The 19,165-nt window shown below is 53.8% G+C and overlaps 2 protein-coding genes and 1 long non-coding RNA gene across 4 annotated transcripts; 1 reads left to right on the top strand and 2 right to left on the bottom strand.

The window, feature by feature from the left end:
- Positions 1–304: 304 nt before the first annotated feature.
- PAOX (polyamine oxidase) lies at positions 305–3,207 on the bottom strand. 2 transcript variants are annotated; one of them, XM_069795940.1, is made up of 7 exons: positions 3,051–3,207; positions 2,289–2,781; positions 2,008–2,207; positions 1,519–1,774; positions 1,184–1,296; positions 932–1,089; positions 305–479 (listed from the first exon to the last, which is right to left on the bottom strand). In XM_069795940.1, exons 1-7 carry the CDS (start codon positions 3,205–3,207, stop codon positions 327–329), a joined length of 1,530 nt encoding a protein of 509 aa, XP_069652041.1. In that variant the 3' UTR covers positions 305–326. The 2 variants fall into 2 exon arrangements, with proteins under 2 accessions (XP_069652041.1, XP_069652040.1); XM_069795939.1 differs by lacking the exon at positions 305–479 and having other exon boundaries at positions 487–1,089; positions 2,008–2,222.
- LOC138687690 (uncharacterized) lies at positions 427–2,690 on the top strand. Its single transcript, XR_011326804.1, has 2 exons — positions 427–496; positions 611–2,690. It is a non-coding gene; the product is annotated as an uncharacterized lncRNA (long non-coding RNA).
- Positions 3,208–5,559: 2,352 nt separating the features above from the next.
- Positions 5,560–12,823, bottom strand: LOC104316993 (lipase member M). Its single transcript, XM_069797640.1, has 9 exons — positions 12,663–12,823; positions 11,502–11,619; positions 10,701–10,899; positions 9,659–9,768; positions 8,790–8,935; positions 8,035–8,181; positions 7,544–7,615; positions 6,401–6,466; positions 5,560–6,271 (listed from the first exon to the last, which is right to left on the bottom strand). The coding sequence occupies exons 1-9, from the start codon at positions 12,765–12,767 to the stop codon at positions 6,038–6,040; spliced, it is 1,197 nt and encodes a 398-aa protein (XP_069653741.1). The 5' UTR covers positions 12,768–12,823; the 3' UTR covers positions 5,560–6,037.
- Positions 12,824–19,165: the final 6,342 nt, after the last annotated feature.

Here is a 19,165-nt window from a genome sequence, read left to right as displayed (position 1 = left end):
GGGCCCGGCACCCCCCGTGGCGCGGGGCCTGGTACCACCCGTGCCGCGGGGCCTGGTCCCCAACCCGCTCCCCAGCCGCCCCCAGCCCCTCAGCCCACCCCGGAGCCAGGCCCGACACAGTCCCCGCTGGACGACACCCGCTTCCTCATCTCCAGCACCAACTGGTACTAACGCCGTAGCTCCTTCTCCCCGCCGGACCCGAGCCGAGGAGCCGCATCCATCACCCCAGAGAGTGAGAGTGAGAGAGAGAAGCCTTCCCCGTCCCTCCGCTGGGGAGGGTCCTCAATAAAGGAGGCCGATCGGCTGCAAGCCACGAAGCACGGGTTTTATTTTGCCACCTCAGAGCTGAGGAGCGGGGCAAGTGCCTTGAAGAGCTGGTTGAGGCGCTCAGCCTCTCGCCAGCCCGACAGCAGAGCTCCATGGGTGGTGGAGTAGAAGGTGCGGTGGGTGGCCTCGCCGGCGAAGAGGAGCTGCAGAGGCTGCGGCAAGGTGGCAGGTGAGCGCTGGGGGCCTGCTGCCTCCCCCAGCCCAGCAGGGACACCAGGTCCTGCTAAACCAGCCTCATCTCCCTGCCCTTTGGCACCCCGCGGATGCATGACTTGCTCTGCAGCCATGTAGAGACCAAGGAGTGGGCACCTTCCCTTCCTTAGAAACCCACCCCATGCTGTGAGGATGCTGGAAAGTGGTCAGAAGGAGCTGTGTGTCCCCAAATTTTATGGAAATGGGGTCCCCCCCTGCATGGAGCTCAGTGGGAAGAGCCAAGGGTGGTTGGTTGGTGACCCCTGAATAGAACGGGAATGGGGAATGCCACCTCCCTGTGCTCCTCAGGGCCTGAGGTGCCCTGGCCCCACCCCTGTCCATCTGTCCCCACGCCCGGGGGGGGTCCTGCTTCCCTCATGGCTGCTGCATCCCCTGGGCCTAAAGAAATTACCCTGGGGTCCTTGGGGTCCTCAGGCAGGGGCTGAGCCAGCACGTCAATGTCGTCCCCTGAGCTGCCAACGGCCACGTAGCTGTAGGAGCCCCGGGTGTAGGAAGCACTGTGCCACCGGGACCTAAGCATGCTCCTGGGAGCGGGCAGGTGCGGGTTCCCTGCGGGCACGGATTCTGGGTGGCATCCAGAAATCCGGGTGTGTGTTTCCCGGGGAGGGGGTTGGGGTGACGAGGTTGGAGAAGGCAGCGGTACCTGTCAGCGTGCGGAGGACATGAGTCATGGTGCTGAGAACCTCCGCATCACTCAGCGTCTCCATGTACTCCGACTCCTCCCCCGCGATGAAGCCACAGAGGACGTGCCCGTGCCTGGGGAGGAAAGATGGGGCCGAGAGCTGCCTGCTGCCCTCCTGCTGCTCACCGGGCACTGTGCCCTCCCTGCCCTGGGAGCGCTGCTGCGTTATGAGCCATCAGCGACCCAGAGAAGGTCTTGAAGCTCCAGACAGGACCGAGATGCTCCTTCATATTGCCTGGAAGATGCCCAAACCCCCCTGGTCGTGATGCCCCTTTGCTGACGTTCCCGTCACGTACTGCTCCGGCGGTTGGAGGACCACGAATCCAATGAGCTTTTTGAACCAGGTGGCCTCCAGGTTGGCACTGGGCTCCTCGAGGGGCGACTCGTCCTCCCACACCACTTCAAGGAGCTGCTGCTCGGGTTCCCAGAAAGGCTGCTCGAACTCCAGGAAGATCTTGTTGTTGGTGCCGAAACCCAGGCGGCGAATGGCCTCTGCTTTCCGCTTGGGCAGGGGAGGCTGGAAGAAGTCCTGGTGGCGTTCCTTGAGGAAACCTGCAGGCAGAAGATTGGACAGTTCTGTTTGCCAGGTTCCTAAAACGGGGTCTGAGATACTTTTCCCCTCCCCAAACCCCTTCCCAGCCTCCCCTCTCCCACCAGGGGAAACTGGGAGAGGGGAAGCTGGGAAGGTGTTTGGGCAAGTCCCTGCCCTCCATCCGCCCATCTCCAACCACGCCAACTGGTTGGAAGGGACAAGCAGGGCAAGGAAAGGTGTTGGGTGTCCTCACCCAGCGGGACGGTGATGATGACGTGGTCGGCGAGGAAGGTGTCTCCGTCCTCACACTCCACTCGGACGGGGAAGTCCCTGGCCTCGTCCCCTTCCTCGCGGAAGGACCCTTGCCACCAGATAGTCCTCACTGCCTTGCTGAGCAGGACGGTGCCCTCTGGCAGAGCCGAGAGCATGTGATCGGGCAAGCCGCTGTAGCCGCTGCGGGAGGAAGTGCTGCTGGGGATGGGGTGCCCCCCACAAAATGCTCTTCCACCTTCCCCGCTGGAGCCTCGCGCTTACCCTGGGAAGGTGCAGTCCAGGCCAGGCAGGGAGACGTACTCCCCGAAGGGCTCCAGGGCCACCAGGTCCATGCTGTGGGTTCCGCTGATGCAACACTCCAGCTTGAAGCAGGCGGCGAGGGCGGCCAGCTGGAGCCGCTGGGCGTCCTCCTCGCCCCTTCCCAAAGCGGGGACCCTCCGGGCGATCTCCGTCCGCAGGTACTGTCCCACGCTGGGTGCCGGCGGCTCCTCGGACCCGCAAAAAGCGCGGGCGGAGGCCAGAAGGGTGTTGAAGAGGTCACGGGCTTCGCTTACCACCTGGGAGCTCAGCACCCTCCCTGAGCTGCCGTAGGTGACGGAGGGCAGCGGGGGGTGGCCCCCCGCCTCCGCCTGCTGGTTCTCCTCCCGGGCAGCCTCCGGGCCCAGCAGGCCGTAGCGGGTGGCCAGGCGGAAGACGGGGTTCCCCGGCGAGGGGCCGTGGATCCAGTGTGCCCCCATCTCCACCAGCCCCGATGCTGCGGGGAGGGAGGGCGGGAAAGGGGGTCACCCCAAGGTGTACGTGTGGCAGGACCCCCAAAACAACTGCAGCCAGCAGACCCTCCCCGGCGCCCGTCCCCCCCGCCCCGTGGCCGGCTCCGCTTTGGTCCTGCTGCACCCACGGGGCCGGATACCCCCAGCCCCGTGTCCGTCCCACTCGGGGGGGGGTGGGGGCTCAGGCGCAGCAACCCCATCCCCGGTCCTGCCCGGGTACACCCCCCCCCCCCCGCCCGGGCCTGCCCCGTACCGAAGGGGCGGGTGCAGACGCGGCCCCCAGCGCGGGCCGCCGCCTCCAGCAGGCGGAGGGAGCCGTGCCCGCGGAGCCTCTGCGCCGCCCCCAGCCCCGCCAGCCCCGCGCCCACCACCGCCACCCGCCGCCCGCTGCCGCCGCCGCCACCCTCCATGGCGCCCGCCGCCGCCCCGCCCCTCCCGGCCCCGCCCCTCCCGGCCCCGCCTCCACAGGCCCCGCCCCCGCGTGCCCCGGGGCGAAGGGCGGGAGGGGGTTGTCGTTCGCTGCCGGTGCGTCCCGTGGCTTCAGCGAGCGGGACCGAAAAGCGGCGGGCTTTGCGGGTGGAGGGGCGGGAGGAGGCTGGTTCGGGACCCCGGGACCGCCTCACCGACCTCCTGCTCTCCCCCGCCCGGCGCCGTGGCCGGCCAGCCCGGCAAAGGTCGAGGAGCCCGCCGGGTGCCGAGTTCGGTCCGTCCCGGCGGCACCGGGGGAGAGCCGCCGGCGCTGGCAGCGGTCCCGCGGGCGAGCAGTTGCCCTCCAGGGCATATGCCCCAGAGCTCCCGCTCGCCGGTCCTTTCCGAGCCGTTGTGGGCACGAATAAAGCTCTCCGTCCCCGAGGCTGCCGGGTGGTTTTCTTTGCCGGCGGTGGTCTCTGCCCCGCTGCTGCCCCTGCCTCCTGCCCACCCCGGCGGGGCTGGGGTGCAGGTACGGGGGTGCTCCCAGCCGGGACCCCTGGGGGAGCACCCGCCACTTCGCCTTGCCGAGCAGCATGCCCGGCCAGCTGCGGCTGGGGTCACCCAGCCAGTTTATCCCTGCTGGCCCTGGGCGCAGGCAGGGCCCCGGAAAATTTTTTTCCATGCAAGGAAGAGCAGAGGGTGTCAGAGCTGCAGCGCAGGCTCCTGAAATCCCCTTTGAGCATTTATTTTGGAGGGATTTTCCCCACCTCTGGTTTCCAGCAAGCAGCAGGGTGGGACCACACGGGGTAAGGGCTGTGCACCGCCACAGGACCCCAGGTGCCTCGTGGGGCGGTGGCCCTGCGACCCGGTCTCCAGGGCATTTTTGGGGCTGCTGGCTCCCAAGGGTGGAGGATGGGCATTCCCAGCATGTAGGCACTGAGCCACGCAGCCGTCCCTGGGGACCGCCGGCCACTCAGCCCTGGGACTGAATGACGCGGGCAAGAGCCCGGCTTGGCCCAGCTGAGCCCTGAACGCTCCCCCCCAGATGGAGACCCTCTACCTCCCTGGGGAGCTGTCTGGGGAAAGAAGGGTTCCCCACATCCAACCCAAATCCCGCTGGGCTGCAATCTGGGGCCGGGGCCCCTCATTGCATCGCCTGTCACCGCCGAGAAGGGTTCAGCCTCATCCAGCCCCTCCATCCCTGCCTGTGTGGCAACTGGGGGCTGCTCTCAGAGCCCCCTGCCTCCCCACGGCCAGACCCAACAAGCCCACCTCCCTCCCATCTCCTCGTGGAGTGGGTGCTCTAATCCCTGACCCACTGGGCAGCCACCATGGGGTCATGGCAGCGTCCCCCTCGCACAGCCCAGGATGCAGCTCCACCATCACCCCGGGACCCTTCTGCATTGGCTTTGTGTGGCAAGGTTTTTGGTGGCAGGTGGGGAGGTGTTATGGGGGTGGCTTCCGTGAGAAGCTGCTGGAAACTTCCCCTGTGTCCGACAGAGTCAATACCAGCCGGCTCTAAGATGGACCCACCACCAGCCAAGGCCAAGCAATAGTGGTAGTGCCTCTGTGATAATGTATTTAAGAAGGAAAAAAAAGTTGCTGGGACAGACGGAAACAGCAGCCAGAGAGAGGAGTGAGAACATGTAAGAGAAACAACCCTGCAGACCCCCAGGTCAGTGAAGAAGGAGGGGGAGGAGATGCTCCAGGCGCCGGAGCAGAGATTCCCCTGCAGCCCGTGGGGAAGACTGTGGGGAGGCAGGCTGTCCCCCTGTGGCCCAGGGAGGTCCACGGTGGAGCAGATCTCCACCTGCAGCCCGGGGAGGACCCCACGCTGGAGGAGGTGGGTGCCCGGAGGAGGCTGTGACCCCGTGGGAAGCCCGCGCTGGAGCAGGCTCCTGGCAGGACCTGCGGATCTGTGGAGAGAGGAGCCCACGGAGCAGGTTTTCTGGCAGGACTTGTGACCCTGCAGGGGACCCACGCTGGAGCAGTGTGCTCCTGAAGGACTGCTCCCCATAGAAGGGACCCATGCTGGAGCAGTTTGTGAAGAACTGCAGCCCGTGGGAAGGACCCACGTTGGAGAAGTTCGTGGAGGACTGTCTCCCGTGGGAGGGACCCCACGCTGGAGCAGGGGAAGAGTGTGAGGAGTCCTGCCCCTGAGGAGGATGAAGCGGCAGAAATAACATGTGATGAACTGACCGTAAACCCCATTCCCCATCACCTTGCTCTGTTGGGGGCGGGGGGGGTAGGTAGAGAATCTGGGAGTGAAGTTGTGCCTGGGAAGAAGGGAGGGGTGAAGGGAAGATGTTCTGAGATTTGGTTTTATTTCTCATTACCTTGCTCTCGTTGATTGGTAATAAATTGAGTTAATTTTCCCCAAGCTGAGTCTGTTTTGCCCATGACAGTAATTGGTGAGTGATCTCTCCCTGTCCTTATCTCGACGCACGAGCCCTTTGTTATATTTTCTCTCCCCTGTCCAGCTGAGGAGGGGGAGTGATAAAACGGCTTTGGTGGGCACCTGGTGTCCACCCAGGGTCAACCCACCACACCTTCCCGCAGGGCTGCCCGGCCAGTGGGTCCTGCCTGCCCTGACCCCTCGGTTGTCCCCAGTGCTGCCCTGCTTGCATGGCACCACTGGTCCTTGAGGGGCTATCAAGCAAGGAGGAGGACAGACCCCAACCAGTAAGGGATGAGTGGGAAGCACCATCACTACAAGTTTGTCAGGCCAGCAGGAAGGAGGGGACGGTGTGGGATGTCCCACCACCTCCTCGGTCTGTCCTGGCTGAGGGAGAGGGACCAGGCCACCGGCATTACCCTGGGGGTAATGCTCTACTGGGACCCCTCCATCAGCTCCAGGATGCTGCTGTAGAGGCGCCCAGGGGCATCCAAGCCCCAGACGAAGTCCCAGTGATTCCAGTCAGGGATATGGCCATAGGTGACGAGGTGGGCGATGCGGGGCAGCAGCAGGCGGACATCCCTCCAGTCAGCTGCCCAGTCCTTCCCCCCTGACCACACTGCGGCAGGCACGGGCATCTCCTCCACCCGGTAGGAGGGAGGTGTCTCCTGGAGGGACACAGGAGGCTCTGAGGAACTGCCATCATGGTCAACCCCTGCAAGCCAGCCCGTCCCCACACCACCCAGGACAGTCCCCTGGCATCTCCAGCTGCCAGCACTGCCGCTGCAGCCTCCTACCTGGTGGTATACAGCTGGGTTTTCGCTGCCATAGTCGAAGGCTTTGAATTCTCCTGATTTCATTACCTGGGAGGAGAGGAGAGATCTGCAGCGGGAGGCCAGTGAGTACCGCTGCAGGGGTCTGGCATCTCCCAGCCTCCTCAAGGGACCACATCACGAGAGGGGGCTCGCACGGGACATTGCGGGAGGAGGTGGCATCCCTGCACAGCCAGACTTTCCACCTTTTTTTACCAGGGTGATGCTTTGATCCCCGGGTCCACACCTATCCATAGCTATGGGACGACAAACCAAGGTGTTGCATGCGACTCCTTGGCTGCCCTGGTGCAACGCTCATGCCTCTGAAAACCGGCTGATGAGCTGTGTGTGCAGGATGCTGCTGGAGGACTTCACGTTGGCGAGTTTTCCTTCCACAATCTGATCATCCTTACCTGCTCATAACACTTCGGGCTCAGAGTACAGAGACATCAGTGAGCCCAGTTATCATAAGAGTTGCTTCTACGATAGGGGTGAAAGCTCAGATACCTGCACAATAGTTGCATTGATTAAAAAGACCTTTTTTGCCTTCCCTGTTACCTATAATTTGGCTCTGCAAGGAGGCACCAGGGTGGGGATCTCCAGCCTGACCCCATTCCTAGCAGGGCCAATGCCGCAGCTGCAGAAGGTTTCTCAGACTGGCAGACTCTGGCCCCGGTGTCTCCGGGACCCCTTTGGGCAGGGGGAGATGCTGTTGGATCCCCCTTCGCCTCCTTGTCTCTGGCTGAGCAAGCCCAGCTCCTGCAGCCTCGCCATGTACGCCCTGGCTTCCACCCACCATCACCACAGTGTCCTCAGGCTTACTCTGCTTTGGGGATCACTGGGGGCCCCAAACTGGTCCCAGCATCCAGGGCTGGCCACCCCATCCCTTCCCTTGTCCTGCCTGGCACAGCCCAGGGCACACACCCCAGTGTTCCCTGGTCCCCAGAGGGAGCAGGGCAGCTCATCCTGCATCCAGCGCCTCTTCTGTATGCCTAATTTCTTGCCTTTACTTTCTCATGAGTTGCTAATGTCCAAGATTCCCAATCTCTTACATCTGCCCTGGACACACCAGACTCTTAGTGAAGGCACCATCCCAGGGGTGAAGCATTTGCTTTTCAGGGAACCTACCTGGGTCCAGTGTATCATGTTTTTGACAGATGTCCCATCCGGATAGTAGGATGTGTACACATCCAGCTGCGTCTGGAAGGAAGCATATTCAAGCTATCACTGCTTTGCAATGGATAGGAGCAAGGACAGCGGTTGCCAGATGATGCATTTCCCAAAACAGCCACTGCTGAGTCACGCTGCCTAGAGAGTTGGGTCAGGTTCAGGAATATAATATTCATTAAAAAACAATTGCTCTGAGACAACTCCAGGAGGAGAATGGTGCTGAAGGATGAGGCACCCCTAGCTCCTGGAGATACCTCATCTGGGCTGAGGGACTGTGCTCAAGACCTTAGTGACCTCCTGTGGTCACCCAGATGTACAGGGCATTTGGCAGGGAAGGGGCAGGCAGCAGGCAGGGGGTTTGGCAGAGCCAGTGGGTGCTGCTGGGTGCTCCCAAGTGGTGCACCCCGGGGCTCTGGCTTCCTCACCCCCACATGGGACAGTGCACCCACCATGTTGAGGTTCTTCTCATTGTAGCCGCCCAGCAGAAAGAGGAGGTTGGCACAGGGCTTGTGCAGCAGCGGGTGCTTGCACAGCTGGGGGAGAAACCTCCACAGCTTCCTCATCCGCAGTGAGGCATCTGTTGTGCCGAGCAGAAGCTGCAGAAGCAAAGGGCAAGGTTGATTTCTTGCTGGTTTCTGTTCCTGCAGCCTAGCTCTTGGACTGCCTCCCCTGACCCACCACGAACTGGTGTCCCCGTGACCTCTCCCACCAGCTGGTCAACGAGGGGATGTGCGGCACAGGGTGCCCACAGGAGTCAAACCCGCTTCTTCTTTGCCCTCCTGCCTCGCTGAGATGTACACAGCTCATTGCAGGAGGTGATGCTGATTGAATGCACACCAGGGAAATCAATATTCGGGACTCTCCTCTTTGCCCCCACCTCCCCCAAGTGTTGGATTCGTTTTTCACTGTCGTTAAAATCAACACAGTAAAGCTGCTTTTTTCCAGGCAGTCTGTCCAGGAATCCAACAAGTGCCCCCATAGAAAGACCAGTTTCAACAGCTGAAGATCCTACAGATGGAAGGCAGGCATGCACTCAACAAAGTGACCGTGCAGGAGTGCACCGGCACCTGAATCATGTCTGTGCTTTTAAATCAGTGGGAATTGTTTTCTGCTGCATCAGATAGCCCTGGGGACTGCGTCTGGGCACAATCCCTTTTCTAGCACCAGCATGTTCAGGGGAGGAGAGCATGGAGTAATCCCCTACCTGAAACATCTTGAATTGCCTGTCCAGAAGGAAGGTCATTTTCATGACAGGACTTCTGGCGTGCTTAATTATCACTACTGGAGCCAGGGCAAAAAACATTTGGATTTTCTGGGCCAGTTCTGGCATGGATGAAAACGCAATGAACGCTGAGAAAACAGAAAAACAACCTGAGACTTGGTCAATCTTTCTTTAGGTGCTTAATCTGAGGGTTCACTTGGACCTGCTGTCCAGATCCATTTAGCTGGCATTATATCTCTAATTAGAAATCTGGGATCTCTTGCCACCTTTCTGCTTAACGTTAGTGCTAGAAATGTCCGAAAGAAGACAATGCCCTTATTCCCATGATTAGAAGTGGCTGATGAAGCACTTCAGTGACTACCATTGATGGGAAGTCCTGCCCCATTCACCAGGTGAAGGGAATAGTACTGTCATCTTCCTTCAACCACTGCTGAAGGGTATCAACATCACAGAGGTTATCTCAAACCCCTGATGGCCCAGCTGGTGAAAAGAAGCACTATGCATTTCATTGGAGAGCAGGTGTGACCTCCATGCAAAACACCTTTAGTTTTGATGTGGAACAGTTGGTTTTCTAGGTTGAATTATAGTTGCAGCAAGGAGCTTACTGAGGTCACCAGGAGCTTTTGTACCACCCTAGGAGCATGCTGGTCCTCCCAGATGTCTTGTATGAAAAGCATGGCTGCTGTGGGACTTCTCACTGCAAGAGACCTCCTACCTAGCTTGCCTGCTAGACCCCAAAGATGTGCCTGGTGCCACAAAGATGGGACCTCTCCACTTTCTGCTTACAAACACCAAAATGAGCATTTTCAAGGTGGTCTGGGCAACGTGGTGTGCAACCCCTTCTAACGCACCAATCGTGCAGCCCTGGGAGTAGCCAACGTAATATATCTGCTTCTGCCCAGTCTTCTGCAGAACAAAGTCGATCATGGCTGGGAGATCGTACATTGCCATTTCATGAAAGCTGCAACACAGGAGTAGCGCATAGGTTATCAGGAGACCAAACTTACCTGTGAATTCTGGCTGCCTTGCTTTGCTTCTATACTGAAGGACTTAACACCTGTGGCTGATTTTCCAGGGAAAAATTCCTATGAGCTAGGAGAGAGCCCTGTGCTGGGTGAAACTGCACAGGGTCCAAAGGCATCTCTCCTGCCATGACCTCATCCTTTCCTGCAGGGCTTAGTCCTCCCATAACCATGGTTAGTGGTAAAGAAACTGTGCAGAGCCTGGCCAGCTGTGCATTTGGGTGCCATACACAGCAGCTCTGCAGACCCAGAGCTGGCTCTCGTTGGGATTACAGCACCAGCTCTGTTCCTAGAGCTGCTCTTTCCCAGAAGGGAATGGAGGACCAGTTCCAGCCCATGTGCCTTTTAGCATGATATGGTGAAAGACAGACCTACTTTATTAGAGTTTTTTTACTGGAAGCATGTTTATGACCTTGGGAAATCCGGGACTGCTCTGAAGATCAGCTCTGGAGAGGCAGTAGCAGCTTAAGGAGCCATTCCTGGGGACGAGGTTTCTGTGGACAATGTCTAGCAGAAGGGGAGGTGGCAATGAGGCTTGTGGACACCTTGCTGGCGGGCTTGGCCGGGGAGGTCCTCGCAGAGGCCCCAAGACAGGGCTGATGTCTCCGCAGGATGGGTGTCCCTAGGCAGGCAGCAGTGCCCTGCGCTCTCGGCAGGGCCGGGCAGCTGGCGGGAGGTGTCAGCACCATGTCAGCAGGCAGGTCTGCACAGGTACCTCCATCCTTCCCAGGCATGTCACCAGGAGGCCTGTGGGAGGACGTACCTGGGGATAAGGTGCTCTGACTTGCCTGCTTGGAGGCACCCACCTCTGCCTAGAGGTTAGTGACAGGCAGAGAAGTTTGCCATGCTTTTGTAATCTACTCCAGCCCACCTGAAATCCCAGAATTCAACCTGGTCAGCTGAAAGGTGCTGGTGTCTCCGGGACCAGCTTGTCCCTCGGCTGTTTCCCAGCCAGACATCATAGCCGGAGTCTGCTAGTATGAAGCCAAGGCTGTTGTTAGCCAGATTTTCCACCCAGTGGCTGCCTTCTCCAAGTAACCCGTGCTGGAGAAACACGACCGGCTTGGCCCCTGGATGTGAAAGAAACAGCGCATTTCATTGAACTGGAATTTCTCTACTTACCCCAAATTTAGTCCAATAAAGCCTCATTCTTGCACTGCCAGAGGATAAACAATGTGCATTGTAATGATGTCTCCTGGTGAAGAAATCCTTGCCATAGTTGTCTCATGGTCATCACTGGAGAGCAGTGGACGTCCCTCCTAAGCCTTTCAGACCCCAGGTGCTCATCCCCACAAGCTCAGTACTGTGGCCACTGACAACAACCATGTGAAAGCTCAGATGTACAGGCTCACCCCTGAGATCGTTCAAACCCCAAAGTCACAAATTTATGGGGAAAAAATTAAATGAGGAGCTCTCTTAAGATACACCTTCATCCTCTGAGCCATAAAACCAAGTCTCTGCTTGATACGAATGGTGATTGCTGTGCTGCACACACACTTTCCTATGGTGGCTGCTAAAGCCTTGACTGTGAATTAGAGAAGTACCGTGGATTTGGTATTTTTGCTTTGACAATAAATACTCCCCTGGCCTGGTAAGCTTCATCCCTTCACCTGCTTGTTATGTTAAGGGTTTGGGTTTTTTTTGCTGGCATCCTTGTGAAATAGAGCCGTACCTCTGTTCCTAGGATTTTCTCTCCCGTGAGGAATTCTGTTCAGGCTGACATAGTAGCCATCATGAGTCAGGACTTCATACGCCTCGCTGGGGTACCCACTGTAGCGGATCATTCGGCTCTGGGGAAAGAAAAACCCAGGTGGAAAACTTTCCATAGCTGAGGTGCTCATTTGACTTGAGACTGCATCCCTCATCCACTGGGATGCCTTTGCAAAACCAAAACACTGTGGCAGCTGGGACATTGCTTTGCCCGGGGTGTCTCTGAATCAGCTGAGGACTTTCTTGAGACAGGATGCTCTGTCTGCATCCCATGCTCGCCCCAGTGAGATGCCCAAGGGAAGAGGCTCAGCCGTGGGCTCGTGCCTGTGAACAGGAGGGGAGCCAGTGGCAGCAGGGCCCCCTTGCAGCATGCAGCAGCACATGCATTTGAAATGTTTCCAGAAATGAAGATTGAATCCATAAGGATTTACTGACAGCTGACACCGGTGGCAGGACATATCACGTCACGCCCTGAGCTGATGTGCAGGGCAGATAAGATGGCAGGGCATATTGAACGTGCCGAGAGGAGATGACTGGAAGGCAAATAGCATAAGCCCTGCAGGATTTGTCACAGGGCTCCTGAAGCTCTGCCTGCGCTTTATTTATGCTGAAAACTCCACAGATTGGGAAGTTTCAGGCTGGTGAAATCTAGCTGGGATCCTGCCTACACATCGCTGTATGCTTGCTTTGTCACACGGTTGGCAGAAGAGATTAATTTCAGGAATTTTATTGCCCACATCTTGCGTCCATCTAAACCTATCTTCAGAGACTTTCAGGACTCACCTGGGCACGGCCCTGAGCAACTTGCTGCAGCTGAAAGAGAGGGGCCATGCACAACTTTCTACCCTCCAGGAAGATGTCTGATCAAATCCAGGCTGGGACTACCCTCCTCTCTAACTGACCTGCTGATAACTGCACTGAATACTGCTGGGAGGAAGAGGACTCCTTCAGGAAGCAGGGCTTGTTAGTGATGGTATGGAGGCAATGTCATATCGCACCGCTCGACAAAACCAGCACACGTGGTGACCCGTGCCCTGTCCACATACATACCCTCCATCCCTCTCTCCCCCAGCTAAACGTCCACAAACTTTCAGAGTGGAAATTCAAAGTTCTCCTGACTTACAACATTCATGAAAGCCTCGGGATTTACAGCCTTTTCCTGTTTGATGGCATCTTCTGAGTTTGCAGGTGCTTGTATCAAAAACAGGATTGCAATAAACAGCCACATCTTGTGTCTGTGTAAACGATTATTTTATTATTATTATTATTAAACATTGTTATGAATGTCTGTTTCTACTTGGTTATAATGGGTTAAGTTTCTTATATGTCTGAAGACCATATATCACAGTCTGGGCTGGGGAAGTGGAGGGGATTCCCAATTCCAGCTTCTATTACTGTCCACACAAGGCTCTTCATAATCCTCTGTACAGACTGGATCTGGTACTGGGCAAGACCCATTTTTATATTTTTAATGGTAAAAAGAAGAAAAACAGCTTTATAATGCAAGAACTACAGTGATAGAAAATACCGTCGGGCCAATTGTCACATAAAGGGAATTAATTTGAAGTAAGAGTTTATGCTACAGAAGGAACACATTTAGGTTGGCTGGGCTATGACTATGTCTATACTTTTGCTTAGCTTTAACACCCAGAAGCTGCTACTAACAGAAGGATCCTATGAACAGAAACTGGTAGAGCCTCATAGGAAGACTATTTATTAAATAAATGAATTTATTTAAATTTATTAAAACAGAAACCTTTTTGATCACCTTAGAGACTTCTGTCCCAAGCAGAGACCTATTTTTAATATATACAGTTAATATTGTATATGATTTCTAATGCTTTGCCAGGCTCTTAAAAGTTAAAGCTTAACTTCAACCCAGTAGCATGAGTTGCAAATATTTTCACCAGCCACCTGGTTACTCTCTACCTCCCTTCTTCCTCTTCCCAGTGGGTTTCCCTCACCGTGAGACATATCTGCCATCTGAAATATTCCCAGTAACCCTCTCTATGGTATTACAAAGAGGCAAGTTACCACAAAAAAACCCCAAACCAGTCAATGCTTTTTCACCCTCAGGATAGCTCCAATGCAAATCTGAATTACACAGAGGAAAATACATTACCAGGCAGAGCCCACTGTCATATCTGATCAGGCTGGTGGTGTGAATAGTCGTGGCTCTATTACCACCAGTGTTAAAAAGACCGTGTTGTGTCAGAGCCTTGTTACGTTGGCACCATGATGGACCACATCACATGTCCTCCAATTAAGCGATGTGCACGCCGGTCATATCTTTGATAACTTCCTCTGCTTGGCCATGTGGTCATGACTTTCATGCTTGCAAAGGATTACATTTCCAAAAGCAGCCGGAGTGGTGCAGCAAGGAATTTCAGCTATGGAGTTGCACCTTAAGCTTATGATAGCCACGGTAAAAAAGTGTCAAAAGGTTTTCTTTGTAAAGGGTCATTTCCTAACTCCCAGGGATCTTCAGGAATGCCTCTTAGAAGAGCTCCTGGGCAATGAAAGGACTTGGGCTCCACCAGCTTCACGAGGCCTCAGGAGCATGCTGACCTCTCCATAGACACAACAAGGACAGGTCAGGCTTCACCGGCTGCCTGGGTGGGAGACATTCAGTGATTACACCACTCTTCAAGGGTGACAGTGGCCCAGGCAACCTCCACACAGCCCTTATGCCCAAGCAGTATTGTATTTACAACAGGCAATTTGCAAAACCTCTGCAACGTTTTCTGTAAAAGCACCAAGCTTAGCGTCTTGCCAATGGACAGCAGAGCAGAGGAGAGCTTGTGCAATGCCTCCGTTTGGCTAAAGAACAGGTATTGCACAGAGTAAAGGTGTTCGTTCTCCACCTCCAGCCCTTAACCTTACAAACTATGCCTTTCTGTAGCTGTTTGGTGGCCACCTAAAAGACCAAGCCTTCATTTGGCTACCAGGTGCTCTGCTTGAGTATAAATTTCCTGGTCATGGATTAGGTTGACTTTTCATGTTCATACCAGCCATAGTCTACGACTGGTAGGCGAGTTGTGAAACACGGCCCAAAACATGCATGTGTTATTCCATCCACTAGACTGTAATTTTCTATCGGTGTCGCAACCACTGACACAAAGGGACCATCTGTGTGGGCGCTATCTTCCTGACAGTGGGTGTGGACAGAGCCTTCACTGTTTCATTACCTTACTTCTGTCCCTGTGTCTGTTTTGGGCTTTTGAAAATGTCTTCCCACTCCTGTGAGCACACAAATCCCACCACATAAGATGGACTTTACCGGTCGTGTAGAGGGCAGTTCCAGTGTGTGTCCCAAAAGGAGTTAAAAAACACCCTTTGGATGGAGAAAACCCCCCCAGCTTGTGTTTTTCTACTCTACCATCAGGTTTCCTTCAACAGCATCAAGACAGACCTCACCTTTTACTTATATGGTTGGCTACTTCACCCACTGTCAAGTCTGCTGCCTTCTACCTCCACTGAGTACTAGTTATCTAGCGGAGGTACTAAGTACTAGTACTAGATACTAACAGAGGTTGGAAAGGCAGCAGAGTCCTCCAGCATTCTCAGACCATGGGACAAGGCTATCAGAGCAGCTTATCAGTGCTGAGGCTAGTGTGCGATTTAGGACCAGTACCTATCATAACTGTGGTAGGAAGGAGAGAGGTTGCCAACAAAGAGCAGCTAGCTTTTTACCTAGAAACTCTTGTGTAGCTTAGTCAAAGGAAGAAATGAAGACCTTTGAGTTATTTGAAGTTAGGAGACCAGAATTGGGCATTTTGAAACATAGGTGCAAGTGTAGGTGGAAAGAGCAATACCATCACGATACTGCTGTGATTGTACCCTTAACAGAATTGTAAATAGTCACTAGTATTAACCTATGGTATCAGGACGCCATAATACATGGTAGGGTGCACAACCAAATATTAGACTATCATGGGCATCTTAAAATGAAGCTGTATAACCACACTCACGGGATGTTTTTACAGTATTGTTGTGGGAACTAATGTAAGAAAACTCAAGACCATTTAGAAACAGAAAGGTATTTTATTTAACTTTCTAACCAAGTAGACTGTACCAATCATCACTCTCATACGCACATTCTCAGAGGGGCCAAAATGTGTGTATCTAAGAGGTCTGGCCAAGGTCACCTAAGTGTGAAATGGAAGGCAAGATTTTCCAGCTCCTGAGTCCTCCATATGCCTTCTGGGTTGTGCCTGAGGCACAAAGGCCAACTCTTTTTTGGCCTCTAACGTTCTTTAGGAGTCAAAAGTTACTATGGCGTGATGTTTTGCTTTGGCATCTTGTTAACTTCACGCTTCACAAATATTGGGCAACATTGCTGCTGGGTGTCTTTGATGTTCTTGTTTGAGGTATTATAAGACTCTAACCCATCCTGCTGTTGGGGTAACAGGAAGAGAAACAGCCCATGAAACATGCTGCATCCCACTGCTGTCCTTCTGTTAACAGGTGCAGGTCTTCTGCTGATGAGTCACCTTCTCTGTGGCACATCACAGTGCAAGCAACACATTCCTCAGCGCTCACCAGTTTGATTGGTGTTAATTATGTTCTTGGCTATCAATGCATACCATTGCTCTAACTCCTGCTCTAGCATTTCTCCTGGTGCTTTCATGCATGTACAATCTGCCAGACTGTATGCCCAGGATGCTGGTTTTTACCTTCTATCTGCTGCCTCTTGACAAGCACAAGGGTAAGCCAGTCACAAGCTGGGAGATGCTTAACTAGCTGTCATCTGGTCTTGGCATCCTGAACTGGGGAAGAGAGTATCATTCTGATTTTAGCAATAAGAGAACATCAAGTCTTGTGTAATTCCTGCCAAATAAGCATGATTCTCTTGCAGTAACCTTGGAGAACCTTGCTTAAGTAAAGAACCTGATAAGGAAAGCAGTGCTTATCTGGTTGTACCTCTGCTAGTTTAAAGCCCCTCAGCTAGGCTGGGATATGTCCAGCATCTCTGATTACACATTTAGTAGGGATTTTACTCATGCTAGAATTGCATAGTAAAGCTTGATGAAACAACAAATTCTTTTCACAACACCTTGCTAGAATTGTTCATGCAACCATTTTATTCACAGTGGTGAAACTGAATTAACAAAAGCGTAAATGTTCCTAAATGTTGACTGTGAAATAACTAAGATGTGGTCACCAGTGGTTTGTCTCAGCTAATTCTTCCCGTTTCTTTGTTTAGAAGACCCCAGAGCAACCCTGATCTTCTTGTATGTCTCTGATCTCTCTTCATTGTAAAATAGACTTTAAAGAGTATTTTAAAGCTAGAAGAGTTTGGTTTGTTCATGAGCAGACCTGGGCCAACTTCAGCAAACTTTCTCAATAAAGAAATACTAACTATTTTCAAATTTGGTATCATAGTGCTCTTGGGTTTTTTTCCAATGTATTAGAGAAAAGCTGATTGGGCTCAGCTTAGCCGATGCCCTGGTCAGGTCTATCAGAGACCTTCAGGGAGCAGTAACATGTCCCACGTGACATAGTCCAGGAATGGAGGCCAACACAGGCTTGTGAGGAGTGCTGGAGGTAGTTTTATCTGATCATGATTTTGGCTAACAGTAACTTTCCATGGCCTTATAGCATTCCCATCAGCCTAAAGTACCAATATATGAAAATATAAGTCTCAAAGACCAGTTACTGGGTCTCTCTTCCAAGCATTCATCTGGAATTGCAAAAGGAAATTTGGAAATAACACAGAAATTGCTCATAGTTCCCGAAACAAGAAAGCCACATGTCCTCAGCTGAATAAAACTCTGGATCTACTCAGCAATGCCAGTGACTGCTGGAAACTGTTGTCAGGCTTGCTGTTAAGGATCAAAAAAACATGAAAAGGCAGTATACCATCTGACATAACTTGATGAAACCTTATCCTAGATTAACCCTGGTACAAATCAGTTTCTAAGTAACAGCATAGGCCAGTACGTTGCTTAAAGGAGACACCAAAGCAATCCTAGGATTACGTACAAAAGCGCAACTTCACTTTAAGCATGTGCCTGTGCATAATCCTCAAGGGGGAAGGACACTGTAGAAGATGTGCTCACCACCTCTCCAGTGTGGACACAGTCCGGAGCTGACCATCCGATCCAGTGTTCGTGCGTGTGCTGCCTTTTTTTGCATTGATCCCGATGATGATAGAAAATTATAGGTCAGCAAACATGGTGCAACTACTGTATTTTGAACAGGATGTGACACAGTTTTAAGCCCTTCTGGCCGCCTGTGCCATATGCAAGCGGGTCAAGAATGGCTTTGCATAAGCGTATCTAGAAGAAAATGAAGTAGGTGGCTGAATGACCAACATCCTCCACACATGTAGGCGTATGACTGAGGTTGGTTTGCTCATGCATGGAGAACAAAAAGGGAGCACTTCTGTGCCATGAATACATTCACTGGGGTGGTGAAGGCCTCGTGAGGTGTTGTGAAGCCTAAGGGCGAGAGATTGAGTTGATCTGGACCCTGACATCATGGGCTGACGTCGCAGCCTGACCTTGGACCTGTGCCACCACGTGGACCTGCCTGATGACTTTTTACTTGCCTGGCAGAGTTGAAACATGCAAGTACTCCAGTCCTGGCAAGATTGACACAGTTTGACATGTAACTGAAACTGTTTATTGATCAAGGCAATCCCAGATGACAGAACATCAAAATATTTATGCTACAAGCACCTTGATTATTTACCATTCTGTTTGCTTCCAAAATGCACTGCTTGAACCATTGTTGGTCCTTTAACAGGATGGGAAGCAAATACCAGTGCCACAGGTAGCAGAGCACTTCCAGAACCTGATTTAGAGAGAACTTCACCAAAACACTCCATCTTGGGAGACTGCCAGTGAATGAAGATAATGCAATACAAGCATTGCAGAAATGCCAGAGATGTTATAACCTGAACAGAAAGAGAAGAGACTAAACCCTGCAATTCTTATAAATTTTCAGATGTAAAAAATTAATACTTTTTAAGTAAACATAAAAAAGTTCTTGCAAGCTTTTCAGAAGTCTGTTGGGGAAACGTCTTGCCAACCTTTGGGTGTTTATTTGCAAAGACAGATAAGTCCTCCTGCATTGATATCTATGGCATGAACACAGTGCAGTCTGTGAGAATGCTGCTTCAGGGCAGAGCCCTGCAGTAAATAACTAAATGTATTGGGTTTGTGTGGCAAGGGTTTGGTAGCGGGGGGAGCTACAGGGGTGGCTTCTGTGAGAAGCTGCTGGAATCTTCCCCTATGTCCGACAGAGCCAATATCAGCCGGCTCCAAGATGGACCCGCTGCTAGCCAAGGCCGAACCAACCAGCGATAGTGGTAGCGCCTTTATGATAACATATTTAAGAAGGAAGAAAGCTGCGGGGCACACAGAAATGGCAGCCAGAGAGAGGAGTGAGAACATGTAAGAGCAACAACCCTGCAGACCCCCAGGTCAGTGCAGAAGGAGGGGGAGGAGATGCTCCGGGTGCCGGAGCAGAGATTCCCCTGCAGCCCGTGGGGAAGATCACGGTGAGGCAGGCTGTCCCCCTGTGGCCCAGGGAGGTCCACGGTGGAGCAGATCTCCACCTGCAGCCCGCGGAGGACCCCACGCCGGAGCAGGGAGATGCCCGGAGGAGGCTGTGACCCCG

Source organism: Haliaeetus albicilla, chromosome 11 (genome assembly GCF_947461875.1).
Source record: "Haliaeetus albicilla chromosome 11, bHalAlb1.1, whole genome shotgun sequence".
Classification (NCBI taxonomy): Eukaryota; Metazoa; Chordata; class Aves; order Accipitriformes; family Accipitridae; genus Haliaeetus; species Haliaeetus albicilla.
Note: the sequence above shows the minus strand (reverse complement) of the source record. Positions and strands in the feature narration are given on the sequence as shown.

What these genes read in the sequence shown, in the direction of transcription:
- PAOX (XM_069795939.1), bottom strand. Translation starts at nt 3,207, where the DNA reads ATGGAGGGTGGCGGCGGCGGCAGCGGGCGGCGGGTGGCGGTGGTGGGC. An exon ending in CTGGACTGCACCTTCCCAGG is followed by an intron (nt 2,223 to 2,288) that starts GTAAGCGCGAGG and finishes CATCCCCAGCAG; the next exon opens with CACTTCCTCCCGCAGCGGCT. An exon ending in TGTCCTCCGCACGCTGACAG is followed by an intron (nt 1,090 to 1,183) that starts GTACCGCTGCCT and finishes CCGTGCCCGCAG; the next exon opens with GGAACCCGCACCTGCCCGCT.
- LOC104316993 (XM_069797640.1), bottom strand. Translation starts at nt 12,767, where the DNA reads ATGTGGCTGTTTATTGCAATCCTGTTTTTGATACAAGCACCTGCAAAC. An exon ending in CTCCCAGGGCTGCACGATTG is followed by an intron (nt 8,936 to 9,658) that starts GTGCGTTAGAAG and finishes CTGTTTTCTCAG; the next exon opens with CGTTCATTGCGTTTTCATCC. An exon ending in ACATGATACACTGGACCCAG is followed by an intron (nt 6,467 to 7,543) that starts GTAGGTTCCCTG and finishes CTCTCCTCCCAG; the next exon opens with GTAATGAAATCAGGAGAATT.